Source organism: Pogona vitticeps, chromosome 3 (assembly GCF_051106095.1).
Source record: "Pogona vitticeps strain Pit_001003342236 chromosome 3, PviZW2.1, whole genome shotgun sequence".
In the NCBI taxonomy this organism is placed as follows: Eukaryota; Metazoa; Chordata; class Lepidosauria; order Squamata; family Agamidae; genus Pogona; species Pogona vitticeps.
In genome coordinates, this window is record NC_135785.1 from 83367719 (window position 1) to 83385552 (window position 17834).

At 40.2% G+C, this 17834-nt stretch overlaps 1 protein-coding gene across 1 annotated transcript; it reads left to right on the forward strand.

Annotated features, from left to right (window-relative positions):
• The first annotated feature begins 13317 nt into the window (after window positions 1–13317).
• Window positions 13318–16617, forward strand: FGFBP3 (fibroblast growth factor binding protein 3). Its single transcript, XM_020803211.3, has 2 exons — window positions 13318–13622; window positions 15002–16617. Exon 2 carries the CDS (start codon window positions 15078–15080, stop codon window positions 15849–15851), a length of 774 nt encoding a protein of 257 aa, XP_020658870.3. The 5' UTR covers window positions 13318–13622; window positions 15002–15077; the 3' UTR covers window positions 15852–16617.
• The last annotated feature ends 1217 nt before the right edge of the window (window positions 16618–17834 follow it).

The following is a 17834-nucleotide window of genomic DNA, read 5'->3' on the forward strand; positions in this document are numbered from 1 at the left end:
ACAAACTTTCCCTTGACTTGGTGAGTTTTTCCTTGCTAATTACAAGCAATAATACTCACCGCGAAAACAACAAAACAACATAACAAGCATAATGGCGACAAAACGTGAAGTTAAAGAACTGTCGGAGTTGATAACTAATATGGAGAAAAATATTAGACAAGACCTAAAAACGCTTCAATCTAAGTTTGGGCAATTAGTGGAAGAGGTTAAAACAGCAAGGTCAGCTGCAGATAGTGCTGTGAAAAAAAGTGAAAACAACGAGAAAGAAATACAGCAATTAAAAAAAAGGCTGGCCATATTATCAGACCGCCAAAGGCGAAAGAATTTAAGACTTTCAGGAGTAACAGAAGACATTGCTGCAGGAGACCTTGGGAAGACTGTAATTGCTTTTTTTCAGGAACATGGCATAAATATAACAGATGAGGACATTGAACGCACTCACCGATCTCTGAAACCGAAACCAAAGCCTGGAGCCAGGCCTAGAGACATTATAATAGCTTTTTCAAGAGAGAAAACGCAGAACTATGTTTGGAACAAACTCAGGAAAATTAAAGACTTACAACTTCAGGGACAGAAGATATTTCCTCGCCCTGACTTATCACCAGAAACCATGAATGAAAGAAGACTTATGAAACCCTTTGCACAGAAGTTGCATGAGAATGGTGTTTTATTTTCCTGGGGTTATCCAGCCAATATTTTAATTTTTAAAGATGGAAAACTCTTGAAAGCTAGCAACCCAGCAGAGGCGGAGAAGTTACTATACAGACTTAACATACAACGTACTACTCAGCAGGCCGAAGAAGAGAAGGAGGGAGGAGAAGAAGAAGAAGAAGAAGATTGAGGGAATTTATATGTGACTGTAAATATGAATAAGCTTCCTTCAGGAATGTAAAATTTATACCATGTGAAAATAGTTTTTTTGTTTTTGGTTAGTGTTGGTTGAAAAGAATGAAATTTTTTTTTTGGGGGGGGAGTATGTGGGTAGACAGATCTCCACGTATAGAGACGAAAATGGGGGGATATAGTATCCTCACCCAACTCCTTGGGAAGGGGTTATTTTTGGGCTATGGGGGAGGGAAAGACCATCAAAAAATAGTAAATAATAGGGGCACACCAGGGGGAGTTGAGATAGACAAAAAATGGGGAGGATAATTAAAGTACTCTCCTTAAATGTGAATGGTTTGGCCTCAGATCTGAAACGTTATAGATTAAATAAGATGATAAAGGATCAAGGGGTTGATATTCTGTGTTTGCAGGAAACGCATAAGAGTAAGAGAGACGTAAGACCTTTGATGAAGTCCTCTGACTGGAGTTTGCAGATAGAGTCAAGGGGAACAAACAAAGCAAGGGGTGTGGCTATTCTCTTGCACTCTAGAATGAATATAGATGTTTTGGAACAATGTAAAGATAGAGATGGAAGATTTATTTTTGTGAAATTCAGAATGAATGGAAAGAAGTATACTTTGGCATGTATTTATGCACCTAACAAAGGACAAACCCTATTTTTGAACCGAACCTTTCAAAGATTGCAGTCATTTTATGAAGGAGACTTGTTAATTGCAGGGGATTTGAATAATGATATTAGGGAAAATAAGAAATTAAACTTAAAAAAATGGAAACTTAAAGAGGTATTTAGTCTCCTGCAGGATGAAAAGCATCCTACCTTTTACTCAAAAAGGTATAAAAAATTTTCCTGTATTGATCATATCTTAGTGAAAGAAACTAACGATATGGAAGTTAATAGTGTGGAAACAGGAGCTATATGGATTTCAGATCACGCACCATTACTTGTTGAGATTGGTTTGGAGGAGGAACAGAAAGTTAGAAGGTGGAGGTTTAACTCTAGGATATTTTTGCAACAAAAGGATAGAGAGGATTTAATAAGAGGGATACAAAAATATTTTAAAGAAAATAAAGGATCTGCGGAGGAAGATATAATTTGGGATGCTGCAAAGGCAGTAATCAGGGGAATATGTATTTCTAAAGAAATTCATTTTAGAAGAAAGGTGAATTTTAAAAGGGAACAAAAATTAAAGGAGATAGTTGAATTACAAAGAAGATTACAGGTGAAGTTTGAAAGACAAATACAGGAACAGTTGAATAGGGTGAAAGAGGAGCTGCAAGAGTTAGATAATTTGTTTTTGTGGAAAAAAGATTTATTGGTGAGGAATGAGTATCAGAGAATAAATATAAACTCGATGAAAAGATTGGCAAACTATTTGAAGAAAAGAAAGGAAAAACAAAAGATAGGGTGCATGAAAAATGAAACGGGAAGTAAGGTGTTTAAAGACAAACAAATAAGGGAGATCTTTGAAGATTTTTATAGTAAGTTATTTAAAGTAAATGAAGAGAAACAATTTGAAGAAGCTATTGTGAACAAAATTAAGAAACAAGATTTAGCAATTTTAAATGAAGAAATCACACAACAAGAAATCTTGACAGTTATTAAAAATTTAAAAAGTAGGAAATCACCAGGCTTAGATGGTTTTACATCAGAATTTTATAAGATGGTGGGGCCTTTAATAGTTCCAGAAATGCAGAGTTTGTTTAACAAGATAATGAAGGGAGGGAGAGCCCCTGAATCATGGAGGAAAACAGAAATTATGATAATCTTGAAACAATCGAGAGACCCGACGGACCCCAACTCTTATAGGCCTATTAGTTTAACAAACCAGGATTATAAAATTTTTGCAAAAATTTTAGCAAATAGATTAGAGAAAACACTCCCAAGATTAATAGGAGAGGATCAATATGGTTTTGTTAAAGGGAGATATATTGGACACCCTATAAGGAATGTGATTAATACTCTACATCACGGAAACAGTGAAGGAAGATTTGCCCTTTTAAAATTAGATGTATATAAGGCATTTGACACTCTAAGTCATGGGTATTTATTTCAAGTACTAAGTAAATTTGGATTTGACGGTCCCTTTTTGATAGCATTAAAAGAAATTTATAGAGAAGGGAAGGCAATGATTAAAGTTAATGATAATTATACAAAAGAAATTTTGCTCCAGAGAGGAGTGAAGCAGGGATGTCCCTTATCCCCAATGCTGTTTGTGTTATCTATGGAACCCTTAGCCGAAAAAATTAGAAGTAGTAGTAAAATAAGAGGATATACAGTAGGGAAAGAGGTAATTAAATTAAATCTGTATGCGGATGATATAATATTGGTGTTACAAAATCCTCTTGATGCAATAAGAGAACTACTGATAATTTTAGAAGAGTTTAAAGAATATTCAGGTTTAGGAGTAAATATTTCGAAATCAGAAATAATGTTTAAAAGGATAGATTTAAAGGAACAAAAAGAAATAGCAAAGCTGACAGGTATGAAATTAGGAATTAGGAGATTAAAGTATTTAGGTATAACAATAACAAAAAGTATTAAAAATTTGATGGGAACTAATTATAAAATAACTTGGAGAAGGATACAGGAAAAACTAAACGAATGGGATAATAGATATATAAGTATTTTAGGGAAAATAAGGGCAATAAAAATGTTTATAATACCAAAGATGTTATATCTATTTCAGGTACTCCCGGAGTACATCCCAAAAAAACAATTAGCTGTATGGGATCAAGAATTAAAAAATTGGGTTTTTGGGAAGAAGAAAGCTAGAATAGTAAAGAGGGTAATATATTCACCACAGGAAGATTTAGGGTGGGGTCTCCCACATTTGGAAAGCTATTACGAAGCTTTTCAAATAAAAATGCTATTGGAATTAGATGGGAAAAGTGTGGAGAAATGGGTAAGATGGGAGGATATAATAAATAAAGGAGTAGGTAAATTTGGAATATTTACACAGAAGGTTAAAAACGACATTAAAAATACAATAGGCCCAAGACAGACAGCACTAACAATATGGGGGGAAAGGCAACTTAATTGGATGCCAAGTCTTTCCAAATGGACCCCACTAGAATCTCTAGGTGAGGATTTGAAAATTGAGAAAACTTTTTGGAAGAAACTAAAAGAAACTGGCTATTATAGAGTGAAGGATTTATATAACCCTCAGGGGACACAGATTCCGGCACAAAATGTAGTAGGACAAGTTGGAAGACAATACTGGTTACAGACTATGGCTTTATATAATATTTTGAAACAGAGAAGGTATTCTGGAATACTAAATAAAGAGGATACCCCGCTAGAAAAACTATATAATAATAAAGAGGATAATAAGAAGGGTATTGCAAGGAAGTTGTACAACTTGATAAATACAGATAAAGATTATATGATTGGGATAATACAAACGAAGTGGGAAAGAGAAATGACATTGTCAGCATACGAAATAGATGGGTTAATGGAAGGCATATTGGAAATCAAAATGGATAAATTTAGAGAATTGGAGATGAAATTAATATTGAAATGGTATAGGACACCCCCTCAGTTGTCTTATATGATAAAAGGTTTGAATTCAAGTTGCTGGCATTGTAAGAGGAGTAAGGGATATTATGCACATCTTTGGTGCGAATGCCCTAAGGTTATTGAATTTTGGCAGCTGATTTTAGAAAAGGTGAACGCCGTGTGTAATATTAAATTGCAGCTGACTGGGAAAATCTTGTTTATGGGAGTTCTGGGGAATAATAAAGTAAAAAAACCTAAACAGAATTTATTTAAAGCTATGATTATAGCAGCACATGCAGTAATAGCTTATGGGTGGAAGGATGCATCAAAATGGACTTTGGAAAGATGGAATTGGTATTTATATGAATGGATTCAATCAGACATACTGTCGATTTTGACACAGGATAAGGTATGGGAAGAAAAAACATTAGAGATAAGAAAGAAATGGTCGGGATATGTAAGATGGGTAAGAGAAGGGGGGGCCAATAATGTTATATTGGTTAAACTCCAAAAGGTGTGCTCATGGTTGCAGATTTAAAATTAAATGGTCTTTTTTTTTTTTGGGGGGGGGTGGGATAAGGGGGTAGAAATAAATAGGAAAATGATGACTATGTAAAGATAAGAGAAATGGTTATGTATGGATATGTTAATTAAAAAATTAAAAATAAAAAAAAAAAATGAGAGGATGGATGGTCTCAGTTACAAATCAAATAGCAACTCCTGGGAGCTGTCTCCTAACACGACTCTTCACCAGACTGCAAAAATCATGAATGTAGATAGCTAGTACTGTATGTTCTTGCAGAAAGAAGGGAGAGAAAAAAGAGACCCCTCTTTCCTTGAATCTCAGAGCATTGTGTGAGCTGGGTGCATGTGTGTCCCAGCTATATTTTTGGAAGACAGGGAACAGGCATTTCCTGAGAGGTGAATTGGAAACACAGCTTGGCAAAAGGTCCATGTTGGACCAGATATCCCAAATGTGCTGGCTGCGGGATTTGGAGTGTTGTAGTTCAAAGCAACAAAAGCAACAAAACACTTTTCCATGTGTTGGTCAGACTCAATATCCTCTGCAGATGGGTTGCACAAACATGCATCAGACCACACAAACAATTGTGACTTAAGTGAAGTGGCTGATCATTGGTTTTTCTTGCAAAATTGAAGCTATCCACACTCTTTTTAGGACATCTTGGGGGGGGGGGGGATTAACCAGTTTATAAAGTAATTTTTATCAATTACTGTATTCAATTCCAACTGTTCTCACTTGTATTCACCTGAAATTACTCAGAGAACTACTACGCCATCCTTATAAGATTGTACATTTGTACAGCAGCAGCCATTAAACTACTTTCTTTAACTAAGGCTCACAGAGGTTTATTTGAAGGTTTCTTTGAAGGTTGATTAAAATAAAGCAATTTAAGACTCTGCTTGTAATTGAATCTCCTCCTCTTCCTCCTCCTCCTTTGTCTTGTTCTTCTATTCTATTGATACTCCTTAATCTTGCCCTTTAGAGAGAGATGCAGATATTTGTCTGATGTCCAAAATTAAAGGATATAATTGTTTTACCATAAAGAAGAAGAAAGAAATGAAGGATTGGTCTGCTAGTAATACCTTAAATTCCTTGTCTAAGAAAAAGAAAATAAGTTAGACCTGAGGTTAAATAACACACATCTCACTAATAGCTTGTTTAATATTGATTTTTAGCTTCGTGGCTTGTGAGGTCTGTGGGAAGCAGCAGAAAACAAGCCGAGAACATACCTCCACCTCCACATTCATTTCCATCATCCACCCCACCCCATCTCCCTTCTTCTGATACACCTCCACATATGTCCATCCTGGTCATGCTAACAAATGTTCTAGTTTTTTTCCTGCCATCTCGGCGTTTATGTTGGAGATACTTCCAAACTCCTGTGCATTATTGCAACAGCTCTTCTGATTATTTGTTCAGAGGGAAGGAAGGGGAAATGGGAACCTGCTGTTGTTGCTTTGTTGATGAGGATTATGGTGATTTTTTTGGCTGAAGTGAAACCTGAAATGGGGAACTCTTGGGTTCACTGTTTTAAGGTGTTTTTAAACTTAAAGTTCCAAGTAAAACTCACTTCAATAGGTTAATCAAATAGAGATGTCCACAACCTTCAGTTAAAAAAAAGCATGGCCAAATGAGTCGAAAGCACGGATATTTGTAGAGAACACTCAGAGAAAATACAGGGTAGTTCAAGAAGCCTCCATTTGACTGCTCAGATCACAGCAGTTTGTTCCAGCTTTTGGAGAGTTAAAAATACTAAAATCTGAACAACAATGCTTGGTGCTGGTTGTTGTAGCAAAAGAATGAGGTCCCAAACCTGAAGGAGATTGATAGATGATACCTCAATGAAAGCCAAACTCTTTCCTGGAAACTCCACCAGCTGAGCCCTGAGGAGGGCTCAGATGGACCTCACCAATATTTATTGTGTGGATTTTGATTCCATAGGTCAAAGGAGCTCTAGAAACTATTTTTGCCCTCCCTACACTGTTTACTACTTTCTTTTAATTTTCAATGACTGCTGCTGCCCCTTGCAGAACTTTTCCTTTTCTTGGCTGTGGGGACCTGCACATGTTCCAGTGTAGGTGGATACCAAATGTGCAGCTCTCTGACTTGGGCTGTGCAATGAGTAGTACATTTGGGGGACCCAGATGTGGCACTGACAGATATTGCAACAAGGCACAGCAAGTTGTTGGGGTTTTTGTCTGTAATACATTTTTTCTTTATTAAAGAATCTTAAAAAACAACATTAATAATACAAGGTAAAGGTAAAGGTAAAGGTAAAGGTTCCCCTTGACAGTTTTTGTCCAGTCGTGTCCGACTCTAGGGGGCGGTGCTCATCCCCGTTTCCAAGCCATAGAGCCAGCGTTTTGTCCGAAGACAATCTTCCGTGGTCACATGGCCAGTGTGACTTAGACACGGAACGCTGTTACTTTCCCACCGAAGTGGTCCCTATTAATCTACTCGCATTTGCATGCTTTCGAACTGCTAGGTTGGCGGGAGCTGGGACAAGCGATGGGCGCTCACTCCGTCGCGTGGATTCGATCTTACGACTGCTTGGTCTTCTGACCCTGCAGCACAGGCTTCTGCGGTTTAGCCCACAGCGCCACCACGTCCCTATAATAATACAAGACTAACAAATAAAAAGAACTACACACCCACACCCCAACAACTTAAACTATTCAATTACACATCAGTGCCCCCCTCTACCGGGACCATTTGAAAACATGCTGATCTATTTCATTGGTGATGCTCCATTTCCCCTACCAAAACGACACTGATTCTTTTGAAGGTACTGTAATAGAAAGTGGTAACACCAAGGAAGGAGGGAGTGGGAGAAAGCAGGTCGAAGAGTAAGGCTTGCAAGGGGCAGGCGGTAATTCACCTCAGAAACTTTGAAGGGAAAAATTTTGCATGTGACAAGAAAAAGCATGATAATGACAAACATATGCTTTCCCTCTTGATTTTTATATTTTATCTTGTTGTTTTCCTCTGAATGGTTAGAATTTTAATACTTATTTGATTGAACAGACAGTGGTGCCTCACAAGACGAACGCCTCATGGGATGAAAAACCCGCAAGACGAATAGTTTTTGCGATCGCTGTGGTGCCTTGCAAGATGGCTTCTTCTATGGCTGTACTTCTCAAGACGATTTTTTTCCCACAAGACTGATGCCTTGCAAGATGAAAATAATTCATTCATCTTGCGAAATTCCCATAGGAAAGCATTGCAATGCATTCCTTTGGGAAACCGCTTTTCACAAGACGAAAATTTCGCAAGACAGAGCTACTTGCAGAATGAATTACTTTCGTCTTGCGAGGCACCACTGTATATTCATATATTTGTATGTCACTACAGAATTTTATTTTGTGAAGCAATAAATAAATAAGTAAATAAATAAATACATGTGGAAGTCCCATGGATGTCAGTGGGACTTTATCCCAGGAGATGTGCATAAGATTACAGTCTAATAATATAGTACTTGTTTAATTCTTTTTTAAATATTTATCTACTTACTGTTTTAGCTTTTAAATACTGTTTTAGTGATGTAAGCTGCCTTGGGTCCTTTGGGGGAGAAAGGCAGCATAGAAATATTTTAAATAAATAAAATAAATAACTGTCTATCATGTACAGTCAAAGTTCAAGCAACTTTGGACTGATTCAGGCACCTGTCAAGGTAGTGCAGCCTCCCCCTTCCCCCACAAGCTAGCAGAGTTCGACATTAAAAAGACATCCTGTCTAGGGTTGGGGTTGTTTGGTGAACTGTAGTTTCAAAAATAACTTCCCCAGTTTTTTCAAGTCTCTATACCCTCCTCATCGAAGCTACCAACATGAATTTGACCAAACTCCAGGAGGGAGTGGAAGGCAGGAGGGCTTGGCTTGCTCTGGTCCATGGGGTCATGAAGAGTCGGACACGACTTAATGACTAAACAACAGCATACCCTCCAAACTTTACAAATATTAACTGCCTTTGAAAAGTACCTTTCCAAGCCATCTGTGGGGCCACCCTGTGTTTTCACAAAAAACTGCCACTAGATGTCTCCATTGGGCTAAATAATAAATTCTTGCTCTGCCATTTGCTCTTTTATTTAACAACTGATGAGAAAATTCTTACTATTGCTGCATCCTGTGGCAGAAAAGTTTGTTACGTTACTTGCTTCTTTCTTTCTTTCTTTCTTTCTTTCTTTCTTTCTTTCTTTCTTTCTTTCTTTCTTTCTTTCTTTCTTTCTTTCTTCCTTTCTTTCTTTCTTTCTTTCTTTCTTTCTTTCTTTCTTTCTTTCTTTCTTTCTTTCTTTCTTCCTTCCTTCCTTCCTTCCTTCCTTCCTTCCTTCCTTCCTTCCTTCCTTCCTTTCTGCAATTTAACTTATTAAAAACCTCCCCAACATCAAGGAAAGTTTCAAAAAAATCCAAGGTGAAATTGCTATACATGAGTGGGGGGTGTGCTATGAAAAGCAGGAGGAAGAGCAAGGAGACCCCTGCCCAGAGCTTGGAAGTACCTAGTTACAAAAAGCCACACAGTTGTGATGAATTCCTTCTTCTGAACACAAAGGCAGAATCATATGTAGTATGAATCTAACTTGGTGGCTTGTGGCAACTTGTGGCACAGTGGTTACTGCTTACAATCTGGGTTCAATTCCAGGTAGCTAGCTCAGGATTCACTCACCCTTCCATCCATCTAAGGTTGGTAAATTGAGTATGGTACTCAGCTTGCTGGGGGGCGGACAAGGTGTAGCCTGCATAATTACATTGTAAACTGCCTTGATAATGCTTTAAGTGCGATGGGGTGGCATATTAGCACCATGCTTTGCTCTTTGCTTTAGCCAAAATTCTGCTCATTTTCATGTAATGTAAAATTATACATGCATAATCATGCTGGGTGTTACGCTCAAGTAGTCCAGACTGCACGACTGCCCATGTGACTTCTGTTTTGCCCATTGAGCAGCATGCATGCAGAAGCGTTCTGTGAATAACACTACCACTTTGCCATGCTTTCCCCTTAATATTGCCACAGTGTGATGTGGCACGGGGGGGGGGGGAAGCTGTGCAACAGGATTTAAGCCAGTGTAATAACTTCATTCTTTTAACAGTATAACTTTACTTTTAATATTATTTGAAAAATTACAGGTTTTTGACCCACTAACCAGTGAAGGAAGAGTATTCTATGGTTCACATGCTGCGCCTCATGCTTTCTTGTGGGTATTGAGGCACTGATCAGGTGGATGGGCAAAGAGGGTAGCTGAGATTGTAAAGCTCATTGAAAGCAAACAGATTTACTTCTAAGTCAACGTGTATCAGATTAGACAGCCATCTGAAAAAGGCTTCACCTTTTTCACAAAAGCAAATACAGGAGATGGGTAAAGCGGGATAGGTAGACATATCTTCCAGGAGGCTAATTCTGTAATCTCAGGGCTTACTCTTGCAAAAGTCCTGCAGTTTGCAGTAGACCTCTCTTGAGTTATCTTCCAGATGTGCATGAGTGTGATGGAGAGGAAGTAGGCCCATGTGTGCAAGCTGAACTGTTCTCGGTTTAAGCTGAACAAGATCAGAGGTGACAGGAAGGATGCTTCTATTCTCTACTGCTGAGAACAGGGTTTAAAAACATTTCAGCCTCCCAAGAAAGAGAACAAATGGGAGCAGGATCCTTCTAGATCCACAAATTGGCATCCTCCAGTGGAGTTGGACTACACTCCCACCATCCCTAGATAGTATGGGATTGTCTGTGTGATGGGAGTTGTAGTCCACCATTTCTGGAGCACATCAGCTTGGGGAGGATGGTAATGTGTGCTCTAAATAAATGCTAATGGAAACACCCACAAACCCAAACAATTCGCAGACATTTTAGTGTTGTAATGAAGAAAGAGAACAGCTGTACAGGTAATGTTGCAAATATTAATGCTATTGTAAGAAATTGCCCATAAATGGCAAGAGACATTTCAATTCTTTTGTTTTGTTTAGTCGTTAAAGTCACATACTAAGATTTTTTAGGCAGTAATGATATATGAGTACAGTGTTAATGACTTCTTTTAATGAGCTATCTAGATATATGAATCAAGTTAGGTTTTTTTCTTTAGCTAATTATGAGTCTGACTACACTGAAAAATTCAGCTTTGCTGTGATCTGATTTGTAGCCTGTATTGCATTTGAAATCTCAATCAGTGCTCAGACAGGGACTGCAGATTGATTCAGGCGTGCACTCTTTATACTGGATAGAATGTGGGTCACATTCTAGCCCACAGCCCCCCTTCTTTCGCACCTCTGCTGATCCTTTTATGGTTCACTGTAGAGCCACTTTCTCATTTCAAGGTTCAAACTGCTACATTTCTCCAAAACTTTTCTAAAGAAAAACAAAATGGAAAGGTACTTAACAGTCTAAGAGTACAGACCATCAAAAGTTTGAACAGTAAGTTTGCAAAATATATCGTAATCCACATGTCAGAATGATTCCATAACAGAGATCACCATCCCCACCTTCCCATCTATTATTGTTTTCCTTTGTTTTCAAGAATTACATCATCTTTGGTCACATCTTTGGGGAAGAGCACCTCATTTCGTTGCACCCACTTGTGAGCGCAATGACAAATAAATTTCTTATGTCTTATGTCTTATGTCTTATATAGTTTTAAACTTTTGGCATGACTTTTAAAAGTCTACAGTACTTTCAGGCCTCTAAGTAAGGTAATTAACAGCACTATGCCTTTGCTTCACACCAAAAAGCCTTCCCACACGATCTGAATCTTTCTGTGTTTGACAAGGTTTAGGACTGGTACCGAATTACCCACATTAAAACTATGTTGCTTTGCGCCTGAACATCACATCCCAACTCCCTATGTCACGGAAACGCCACGTATGGACAAACCCCTCCTTCTTTACAAGAATGCATTACGACTAATCACATGGAAGAAAGCCCATTTGAATATTTCCAACTTGAAAAAGTAGAAGGGCCCCAGCAGCAAAAGAGAAAAAGCTGATTGGGGCTGGACCAGTTCGAATTAGCCTTTTATGTTATGTGATCAGTAGAAAATATTTTGAATTCACCAGTTTTATAAGCAAAGCAGATCCCGTGATATTTGCCCATGTATTTGCACTATAAGAATGTATCACGACTAATATAAAAAAAGAAAAGAAACAAAATGGAAAAAAGAGACAAAAACTGTGTGGTACCTGTGAAATGGTTGCTGTGGCCACCCCTGGTGGACTGCCACCCCCTATCCAGGCAGGGGGATCCTCAGGTTTGAAGCACAAGCTGGGCAGGAGTGATTAGCCCTGGAAAGGAGGCCTCTGCAGATGAGAGCCAACTAGTGAAGGGCAAGGGGAATGGAGCTACATGACAGGTGAGGGACATAAAAGAGACCTTAAAGGAGGCTGAGGGAGGACCGGAGCACAGACTCTTGAACACAGAGGAGGTCTGGATGTACAATAAGGACTGGGACTACATCTATGATGATGATGACCCCTGGATAAGGTCCCTCGGAGACAAGCCAGCTTAGCCTGAGGATGCCCGCACACCCCTCGGCTTCGCACCTCAATGCTTTGTCCATCCTCAGCAGCCTCCACCAGGCCAAGCTGGCCCAACTCCTACCCAAAGGTGATGCTGGAGGTGAGAAAAGTAAAAGGAGTGGTAGCAGCACCTCCCGCTGCAAGAGCAGCAGCCAGTACCTGGCAGACTCAGGCCCTGTCCAGACGGTGGGCTTAGAAGCCTCCACCTCTTCCAAGCCCCCACCTTCGGACCACGGTGGAGGCCTCATCTGAAAGACATCGAGGACATCAAGGCTCCCCCCGTGGCTCAGGCTTCCGAGCAGACTGACTCAGCAGGGGCAAGTGCCATCAGCTTTGCCCTTGAAAAGATCTGCAGGAGTGGCGTGAGCCCCCTGAACCTCTCATTTCCCCTCCCCCAGTTCCAATGAATCTGTAGCGGAGCATAAGCCCTGGCAGCTGACTTAGGAGATCATTGCTAGTACTGTGACAGTTAGTTTGCAATAATTCAATGCAGAACCGTGATGAAATTAAACAGATTATTCCCATTCTCTGCTAAACCATGAAACATCTGAGATGACCTTGAGTCATCCCCTTTGCACAAGTCAGCTCCTAAATGTCTCTTGGCATCTTAAGGCCAACTTTCAAATGTTAGTCCCAACTAGAGTAGACCCATTCAACCAATGAAAGTTGTGTAAGTGTTGACTTAGCTCATTCCCATCGATTTAGCGGACCTACTGTATTGGAGGTTAACAACTGGGTTCAGGCCAAACAAATAGCATTATGTATAAAATATAAACATGCTCAGGGCTGCTGTAGATCTTAACTGAAGCCAACTAAAACATGTTCATCTTTCAATAAGGAGGCACAACACTCACCCTCAACAGACTAATATAGCTGGGGAAATATGGCATTTAAAATGTCTTCAAACTTAATAAAGCAAGAGAAGCAGTAGTAGTTCTTCCCACAAGCAATGGATTACACTAGTTCTGATGTTGCCTGCAAATCTGTAGCAGCCAAACAGTTCAGTTCTGTGTCAGAGAGGTTTGTTTGCCTCCTTTCTCCCCCCCTCTGTGTGTGTGTGTGTGTGTGTGTGTGTGTGTGTGTGTGTGTGTGTGTGTGTGTGTGTGTGTGTACACGCGTATGCATAAGACTGGGGAGGGGCATAGCCTCTGGTTAGCCCCTCCTGGGCTGTTGATAACACATGCATGCACTGGACATCCCCCGAAACAGAGGCTAAACACACTTGCTATTTTCTCGCAGAGCTCCCTGCCTTCTTCACTGACAACGGTAAGTGGAAACAAGAGGGAAGATGTTCAGTCTTGGGAATACTTCCGTTAGTTGAGGGATTCTAGCTGTGCAGTCTGCTTTGGTGCTGCAGCAAGGAAAAGAATTGGTTTGTTACTGAATCACCCTTTCAGTGACTTCTTGCCAATATGCATCAGCAGCTTGCCAATGTTGAGTAGCAGTACCAAATTGGAAAGAGCTTTTCCCCCCTCTCCCCAACCCCAAGAAGTGTGAAAACAAAGTCTAGAAAACAGAAGAAAGCATTATGACAATGTTTTTGTGGAAGGTGTGTGTGGGGGGGGGAGAAGGAAACTATGGTAATAGCAGACAACATGTACAAGGACTGTTGCTGCCGACACTTTTTATTCCTGATCTTTTCAGCAAGAAATCTGCTAGAAAAATCAGGTGGAGCTTGTGTTTCTTAAGAAAAATATGGTTGGGGCATTTCCTCTGATCACATGGGAGGAGAAATGATGTAGAACACAGACATGGGGTGTCTTAAATACTTTAATTTTAAAAGAAGGAAACAATTTAAAATTCATTTTTAAGTTTTCTATTTTTTTATTTTAAAAGAATGACTGTCTTTATGCAAATCAAAAGATGCAACTATTTTATCTGGCTAAGGCTTAGTTAAATGCCACTGGTGTAACAGGTAAGGATATCCTTGGTTGTAATTAATGCAAAGTACCTAGTCTTTGGCTATGCTCTTCAACTCTAAGTACTTGCTTTCTCTAAAGGAGAGGGTGAATTCATCCTGTATGGGCACTGCACCCTGGGAAGGATCATGCATTCATTTAAGAACAGAGCTTGGAAATATTACTTTTGTTTGTTTGTTTGTTTGTTTTAGTACAAGAGGAAGCATCTTTCTGTTAAGATGGGTTCCTGGGAAGCAGAATCCCTAGAGCTGATTTCAAAGCTCTGATTAAGAACTTGTGTGTATTATGCATTCAACTCTGAACAGGGCTATTGTGGCCGTAACATGGCCTTCAAAATAAGTAAGATATTTAAGGAGTGCTTTTACTGTCACCCCTTTCCCCTTTAGTTTCCATGACCAAAAGGGGATTCAAACACGGGTCTCTTGAGTCTTTATCTATTAGATCACATTGGCCACGTTGCTGAGGGAGGGTCAACATTTATACAACAAATAACCTGCCATGAAAAGCATAAATGCATCAAGTGTTGATTGTATGTGATTATCACTACAAATCAGCTTATTTTGTTTTGTAATTGATCTTCAGGAAATAAGCATTCTCAGATAGGAAAGACTGCCTTGGTCAGGTCTTTTGAATACTAACATAATTTCATCTCTGTTGATGGGTTATCTATACATGTATAGATTAGCATTCCCTCTGTCCAATGCTGATCTTCTTCTGTCTCCATAGGACTTGGGAAATGTCCAAGGTCTCTTATCTGATGTTCTTGAATGACCCACGCCATCAGTTACACTGACTTCAGGAAATGAGGCTCCCTCAAACCCTTCCACTCACCCTTCTCTTCCTGAGCTGCCTGGAAAGCAGCACTGGCAGGAAAAGCAAAGAAAGTAATGAAAAAGCAAAACTTGCTTCTGCCTGGGCACAATCTGGGCAGTTCTCCACCCGGGACAAACACCTGTGCACTTGGCAGCTGATCACCAAGGAAGCAGCCACTGAAATCGAGCTTAGCTGCCACCTGCCTGAAGAGGACATCAACCAGGGCCAGCAGTGTGTCTATCGGGGCCAGCCAGAGTTATGCTCTGCCTACAGCTCCAAAGGTCGTCAGTTCTGGAAGCAGATCCTGGGCAAGCTACGCAAGAAGCACCACCCCTGCCGGGACAGCAGCCCGCTCAAATCCCGGCTTTGTAGTGGCAAGAAGGGGGGATCTGAAGCACAGCTACACCTGGTCACTGCCACTCCCAGCACAGAAGCCCCAGTGGCTACTGCGAGTCCTGCTAAAGTGAAACCCAAAGGGAAGGCCCGGGCCAAGGACCCACCAGCAGTGGAGAAAGCGGCCAGGGATCAGGTGCTGCCCCATCCAGGAAAGACACATCCTCCAGAGAAGCGGAACAAAGGAGGGAAGAGAAAAGGAAACTCCAGTTCCTCCATGGCCCCAACCCAACCACCAAATTGGCACTCTACAGCAGCCCTGGAAGGCACCGAGCAGCCCACCGAGCTCAATGCTGACGTGGTAGAGGCCTACTGTGAGGAGAAGTGGCATTCACTGTGTAACTTCTTTGTGAATTTCTGGAACGGCTGAACTGGAAACAACAGGGGAAGAAAGAGGAGCAAACAGAGCTTGGAAAAGTGAACCTTTTTATTTTGGACGACAAGAATACCATGTAGTGGTCTTGTACAGTTATGCAAGTAGTAGTTGTCATAGAACCCCAATATAGTAGTCATGTTGCCTGGGGTATTCTGCTAGCTGTAGTCCCAGAAAGTAAGTTTGCGAAGCTGGGGTGCAGGGGAGGGAGGGAAAAGGGAAAGCACTGTATGGTAGAGGCTAGGAAAAGATAGGCCTGGACAGCAAATGGTGCAGGAAAATGAAGGCGGGACTAATGAAGGAGCAGGTGAGAGGCAGGCTTCAGAGTGTCAACAGAACATGAGCAAAGATTTGGGATAGTAAGGGGAATGGTACAGCAACAGGGCTTGATGGGACATACAACTTTACTCACTGCTACTAATCCTGCAGCTGCTGCTAATAAAGCCATGAAGGCTGTGGACTAAGTGGCAGAGAGTGGGGGTGGTTTGGAGTTCACACAAAAGCCATACCTTTCCTTCCACGCTAGACAAGCCACAGTCGTAATTAAACTGCTCAGCTGCCTTAGACTTGTCTTCCCCACTGATAATAAAGTAGTGAATCCCCAGTTAATAGAAGATATTTGTGGGTATCATGTCTAAATCACTCGTGAAGTTCTAGCTTCTGTATCTAGAAAATATCTGATTTCCCCTGTGTGATGGTGTAGATGCTACTGGATCTAATCATTCTGCTAATGATAATAATAAACACCATTGTTCTACAGTAACATTATATTGACATTCTATTGTGTCTCTTAAGCATCTTCTGCCTGTCTTGAGCAGTGCCATCTAAATCACTGTTTTTAGCATTATGATTATTTGTTTGTTTGTTTGTTTATGTATTAATTTATTTAGCTTAATTAGTTCCACTTAAGGTAGGGTGGAACTCCAGACTACATGCCGGGCTTTTCAGAGAGTTCTCTCATTCAGACACTGAACAAGCACAAGACCTTCTTAGCTTCAACAATATAACTGTATTCTACCCCCTGAGATGATGATGATGATGATGCCCAGAGAACTGTTAAGTAAACAGTCACTCCCATTTTAGGCAGTGTGGGGTCAGGGCTTCAAACAGTAGATTCAGGGACTGTTATTGATTTGTTACTGCATGTTTACTGCTTGAGAGAGGAAAGGATCCCTGAGAAGATTTCTTGAGGAAGACGTCCTTGTCTGCTTTATAGCTGGTACATCCTTCCATGCTAATGAATCTACCCTTTGATAGAAACTTGACTTAGTTTATGTGCCAGCCTATTGTCGGCTGTCTGAAAGCACTAAAGAGTCAGCATTTATGAGCCCATAGAAGTGTCACCATAAGCTATTGCCTTCTTGGTCCCACGTCATTTGCACATTGTGAAGCCTTTGAGAAACACTGAAGGAGACCTTCTTTCCCCAGGTTCAGCTTGTTCCTTTTCCATTATCAAGCAAATTAATCAAAATGTTCTCAGAGTACACAAATGGAATTAGAGCTATTGCAGCTTTAGAGTCATGACTGCAGTTTTACCTGCAGTCTCTTCTAACTCCCGTATGGACCTTTGCTCTTTTACATTCAATGTCTCACTGCACTTCTATACCACAGTATTGATCATTCAGTTATTTCAAATATGTGATGGACAGCCCTTCTCAGTTTGTCCAAAGAATATCAGTCTACCTAAATATAATTACCAACAATTATATTTAAAATCTTGTCTTCTGCCCAGTGGCTTACTCTAAAAGCTTGCCCAGTGTTTCCTTTCATTAATAAATTATAGGGCCAAGCTGTACATGAAGACCATGGATAAGGGACTGTGATGGATCAGGGCCCTAATTTTGTCTCTTATGAGCCATATCCACCCCGTCTGCAATGGGCACACCTACACAATTCAGCAGTAAACAATACAGCAAATACCCACCAAAAGCTTGAATTTAAATTGAGTTTTCCTTGGCTACCCAGAAAAATCAGATGTAC